Raw genomic sequence first — 6,000 nt, forward strand, 5'->3', positions numbered from 1 at the left:
CAGAGACACAGGGGGACATCACTACTTGTATATGTACTTTTCTTTTCTCTGTTTGTCTGCCATTTGCCTCTTGCAGAAGGGGAGGAATTTAAGACGAGTGAAAGGACATGAACTTTGTTTCCAAAAAGAGAAAAAAAACGGAACTATTACATATTCAAAAATATGTGTCTTGATAGCTTGGGAGTAGCAGGTTAAGACACAATAGAGGATAATCACAGTGACCCTGATTTCATAATAGATCTATTCACAATATTTGGAGCATAATTTTAGTTTGTGTACATTTGTTCAGTTTTGTCAATATTTCTCAATTTGTAAATGTTAAGTGGAAGTTGAGAAGAAAGTGGGTATGTGCATTTTACATGTCTGTTAGAAAGTTTGGATTTTTCCTTCGTAAGCAAGCATAGCGGATAGCTAGTTGCTAATCTTTTATCCTTTGACCATTTTTCTTTTGCAACCTAAAACAATTCATAACTTTCACCGGGTTGAATCTGCAATGATAATGCAGTTATAAAAAAAAAAATATTGAATGCATTTATGTCATACAGTTGGTCACATTTGTGGATGCAGGGTGAGAGCAAGTGCATCATACGAAGCATTTGAATATGAAATCATCTCCGCAGTTGGAACCACTGAGGAGATTGATGTCCTTTTCTCACCAATCTTGGCAGCAACTCAGGCACCTGCTGCTATTTGCATGGACACCCAAAGTATTTTGACCTTCGTCCAGGTTCTCTGGTGATTTTACTCCTCTCCCCCTCTACCATCTCCCCACACCCTCAAGCCCTTCAACTGACAAACACAGACTGTGCACAGAGGCTCTGTTCACTGCCTTCCCCCTTTCCCAGTCCCAAGTCAAGAGCTCAGCTCATCAAGTCAGCAAGCGTTGGGTGTTACTTCCATATACAAGACAGCTCATAAAAGAAAATGCAGATGAAGTCCTCTAGTCGCCATTCACAGAGTCTGAGTCAAAGCTTCTGCGGAGGAGTCAGATAAATAACTCTGGCTCTTTACTTTCAGACAAATGTTAAATCGTTTTTTTTTTTTCCATTTTCCCCCATTTTTTCTGCTGTTTCATCCTTTGAAGACATAAGTAGCATACTATATACGTATATATATATATATATATATATATATATATTTTTTTTTAATTATTTATAGATATTTTTTTCTTTTATCCTGTGCCAAGTGGAAAGGGTAGTGCTCTTTTCTCTGTTCATCTTTGCATTTATTGTGATGCAAATTGATTTCCAGATGACAGACTCATCAACTCAGTTTCCTGCTCAATGCAAACTTTCATCTCCTCATGTTTGCTGTATGTTTATTTCAATAAAATTGCAGAAATCACTTTGCACTGTTTTTATTTACCATCACTTAAAAAAATCATTGCCATTAGGACCAAGTAAAAGAAAACTTAAACCGGCTGAGGAGCAAATTACTAATTTCAATTTTATCTTTTGTTTTTTTATGTCAAAGACCCATTTACCGTATAGAAAATGCGATCCCTCTCTCGTTACAACACTGCCACAGACTTCAGCTTTTATTTACATAATTTTAAGGCAAATGAGTTTACTTGCCAAACAATTTTCTCAAGCAGTTGAGAAAATATAGATTGAAAAAAAAAAAACATTCACAGCATTGTAAGACAACCATTTGGTTTGGCTCATCGTTAACTTTACCCAGCAAAAGGCCTTTGATATGTTACACTCCCAAAAAATTATTGCAGGAAAAAATAACTTATGTAAACGCGAGTCAACATGTCTGTTTCATTATAAATACGAATATATTGTTTATGTGTTTCTAGAAGGATGAAAATAAACAGGTTTCTTGAACATTCGTGGATGTGATAGCCTATAGGTCCATAAATTTCGGTGCCAACTCTTTACTTTGAATGACAACCTATTCCCTGAAAGCACGCGTGTGGAGCTCAGCCAATGAGACTTTTTAAAGGGATTTCAGACAAACATTTGAATTTAATTTTATTATGCTGGTAATGAATGTTATCATGTAAAATCATCATATAAGTTGTCTAAAGTAGGCTCAATCAAATCGGGAAAGATGGGCAGCGTGCAATTTTTATACCAATTCGGATGTGGAGACCTTCAATCCCTGTTCACTTATAAAATCGGGGGGGGGGGATAATCAAGTAGAATCTTGTGTGTGCGTGCGGGTGCCGGCGTGTGCCTATGTGTTCCCAACATGTGGCTTCCGCATTTCGGCATAATATAGGCATCCATAAAGGCGGTTTGAGGCTAAATTCGGAGCTAAACAACCAGACTTGCTGTCACCGTACTATAAGCAAACAGACACTAAGGGCTATAAAAACAAACAGACACTAACGGCGATCAAAACAACCCAACAAAAAAAGATAAAATAACATTTTATAAATTCTTAACAGAGATACCAAAATGCAGCAAAACAAATCTTTGGACTTTAGCATATAGTTTTTTTTTTGTTTTTTTTTGTTTTTCAATCACTATTGTGAATCAGGCTTCGGTATACTGAGCGCGTCTTTGTCCACGCAGGTCACTTGTCTCAGCCAGTCAGTCCACACTCACGCCCGTGTCTATTTTGTGACCACGCATTAAAAATAATGAGAATGAAAATAAAAACAGTTCATGGCTATGGGACCTGTGAAGTACTTTGAATATTACGTGCTCGGATGTTTCAAAAGAATGGACATTTTCATTTTTTGTTGGACCACGCATGCGTCACTTAAACAAAACAAACGCTTGACTTTAAGTTGTTAAGACTTTGAGTGACAACGCTTTACTCCCTCATGTGTTGTAATTAAAGTGTGCTCATTTTTTTCCAATATTTTTTTTTCCAATAATTATAATGAATTTGGCCAAATTGCCATTTTCTGCCGCTTGCACCATCAACAGCCCTGAGGGCGCGTAGCATACGCGCACACATAAACACACGCAAACAGATTTTACACATCTAAAAGTTGTCTCTATTTGAAGTATGAATGCTGGTGTTGACGTGATTTTTTTTTATTGCATGGTTCAGCGAGAGACGCATCATCTCGACTAGTCGCTGTCCGATTTGGCGTCCTTGGACGAGGCGTGGTTGTACAGTCCCTGCGCCATGAGATGCAGCGCCAGCGAATTTTTATTCCCTGTGGCCTTTTTTATTTTGGCCCTTTTGTTCTGAAACCAGATTTTGATCTGAGATTCGTTGAGGCCAAGTTCCCGGGCCAGGTCCTGCCTCCGCTGCTCGGTCAGGTACCGGTTGCTCTGAAACTCAGTCTTTAGCCGGTGGAGCTGCTCTACGGTGAAGGCTGTCCGAGGTCGCTTGTCTTCTTTTGTCGGGGTCCGAGCCCTCTTTGGCTTACGGGATCTGGGCCCTTGGGGGGTGGGAATGAAGAGGAGAAATGTTGTGATTCAATCAGTTGTTACAAGTTTGACATGAATTGTTTGCCTCATATGGAATCTTTTGGTAATAGTGGACATTGTGTTTTAATCGCACATTTTTCGCCGAGTTCAATAACTTGTTGGATGGTTTTAGTTAATTTTAAATCGTTAGTCTGTGGATTCTTCGTAAAGCGACAATGTTTCCATTAGTCACACAAATGCATCTCCCTGAATTGACGCCTACTTCAGATGGAGACTCGGTGGATGCAGTAAATAAACACCACCTGCCATGCCTGATAAAAGATTGTCACAAAAATACGTCATGGTTGCTTTATATACATATAAATGATCGAATGTCAAGTTTAATCATCATAAATTACATGCAGCATCGCCAGAAGCTACTTCAGTCATGTGAAACATGAAGATAGCGCAAGACGGATTCTGTTGGGTGAGAAACAAACACACTATACACTGTTATATTGTTTTATTCCAGTGTTGGGGCGGACGCAGAATAAACCGAACGATAATGAGGAAGACTGATACAAGGTGTCCTCCAAATCCGCTGCACACACACAGTGAAGCCTGCAGGAGGAGGAGCGGGGGTGGTGATGGGGGTGGGGCCAGACCGGGATGGATGCAGGGGGGCGCCTCTTTTCCCTCTGTTCCCTAAATAATGCATTTATTTCTTAAAAAGACACGATAAACAAAATTTTCCCACTTAGGATATCTGAGGGCTGTCGGAATGAAACACATATAAACGAAATTCCAATTAGCGGAGGCTATGTTTAACTCTAAAATATGTGGGCCATAATTCAATCATGCTATATTCAACTATTTCAAATCAGAAAAGTCTGTATGCTCGTAAATTCGCAAATCAGCATGCTTAATTTGACAGCAATTAACTTTGGAGGAAGGGATGTAGATCATTTGCAATCACGTGTCAAATATAATGTTTTTCTTTTTGTGACGTCAGTCTTTATTTCCATCGACTCTTTTGGTAGGCCGAATGCAGAAAAGCTGCAGCAGCCCCCTTGCTCTTTTAAGGGCCCATTGTAGTGATTCCCGCACACTTTCCATTAGTTTCACGAAAACTTTTCTCGCTACAAAAACACATTTCTTATTGGTTTGTGTCGCACTTTGCCCTTATATAATCATTTCGGAGTTGTCTTTGAACATCACCAAATGTCTGTTTTGGGGGGGTCAACGGGATTTTCCGTACATCACACAATTCAAAAAGAAAGAGACAAATAAAAAGTTGCATTCAAAATATTCGGTTTGACTGCAGTTTTAGTTATTTAAGTGAATGAAACTATATACATTTTGTCACATTTTATGCAAAAGAACGTAGCCTCCAATATTTTGTTTCACCGAGTGACAAATAGCCCAAATCAAATTATTGACAGAATTGCATGTTTTTTTTACAAATTTACATTATTATCTACTTCGCATGTGCATGGGTTGCTCTTTTTTGCGGCTTTGTGGCCTGCATTTCACATCTAATCCATGCCTTCAGGACTCACCACTCTCACTTTTTAGGCACCCACCATTGTCAAAAATATGCTAATAGAATATTAACAAAGAAGGGTCGGGAACAATGGCGTTAAACTTGGTTTTACTTCATTTTCTACATTTATGCTTCATTTTTTTCACCGTATATTCTCACACGACTTTATTTCTAGGAAACTACTACAAAACCGTCGAATTTATATTTATGTATGAGAAAAGCAATTATGAATTAGGCCATTGTTATAATAGTTTCTTCTGATTTTGGAAATGTGCAAAAAAGTGAAGGAGAAAAAGTATAGCGCACTATTCGATTGTTATGATCACATTCGCGTTTATTAAAAGTAAGGTGTGATAAAGATAACTATCTATGACGGTACAATAATTGCTTTGTCAATTGTTAAAATGATATGTCGATTAAGTTGGGGGTGGGTGTATTGCTTTAACTATTTAAAACAAGTAATTCATAACCTTTTGTGGGTAGTAAAACTTTCACAAAAGTTTATTCTCAGAATTGATATAATTGCAGATCATAACAGAGGTTTTTTTTAGGGGGGGGGTGAACTCTTTGTTTTTGTTTTTTTTACACTCCAGCATATTACTTTACATTTTTTCCCTCGTTAATATGCTATTAAAATGAATACATGCATTTTTTTTTTCACCAACCTGACGACGGACGGTCTGAGTAGCGGGTACAATAAACCCACGCTGGCCAAAGCATCTGTTTGGCCCCATCAGATGCTGAGCTGGCTTGGGGGCTGCTACAGCGGTTGTCGTTGTCTCCTCGGACATTCTCACTTTCTTCACTGCCTATCAGCTCACTCTTCCGACTAATTATATCCGAATGGCTGTCGTCGGATGATCGAGAGTCGTCCTCTACTCGTGCAGCTCTTCCTTGTACATCGAGGTTGCCGATTTTGGGGTCGTTTCTGATCTCATTTCTTCTTGTGATACTCTCCTGAATTGCAGTCCCATTTTTCCTCTTCCGACCAAAATCTGGCCTTAAAATGTTGTCAATATAAAAGTTGGTGATCCTGTGGGACTGCTGGTTGCCAGGTGGTAGGATAAGAGGCAGGATAGCTCTATCTGACTCCTCACCAGAGTCCTCAGGGCTCTCCGGGTCTCGACGAGCATTTTCTTCCAT

The 6,000-nt window shown here is 39.0% G+C and overlaps 1 protein-coding gene across 1 annotated transcript; it reads right to left on the minus strand.

Moving 5' to 3' along the window:
• Positions 1-3,010: 3,010 nt before the first annotated feature.
• en2b (engrailed homeobox 2b) lies at positions 3,011-6,000 on the minus strand. Its single transcript, XM_061295891.1, has 2 exons — positions 5,523-6,000; positions 3,011-3,346 (listed from the first exon to the last, which is right to left on the minus strand). Exons 1-2 carry the CDS (start codon positions 5,998-6,000, stop codon positions 3,030-3,032), a joined length of 795 nt encoding a protein of 264 aa, XP_061151875.1. The 3' UTR covers positions 3,011-3,029.

The sequence above is a fragment of the Syngnathus typhle genome, linkage group LG13, assembly GCF_033458585.1.
Source record: "Syngnathus typhle isolate RoL2023-S1 ecotype Sweden linkage group LG13, RoL_Styp_1.0, whole genome shotgun sequence".
NCBI lineage: Eukaryota > Metazoa > Chordata > Actinopteri > Syngnathiformes > Syngnathidae > Syngnathus > Syngnathus typhle.

Coding starts and splice junctions, on each gene's coding strand:
- en2b (XM_061295891.1), bottom strand. CDS start 6,000: ATGGAAGAAAATGCTCGTCGAGACCCGGAGAGCCCTGAGGACTCTGGT. Junction 3,347..5,522: donor CTCAGACCGTCCGTCGTCAG/GTTGGTGAAAAA, acceptor CCACCCCCCAAG/GGCCCAGATCCCGTAAGCCA.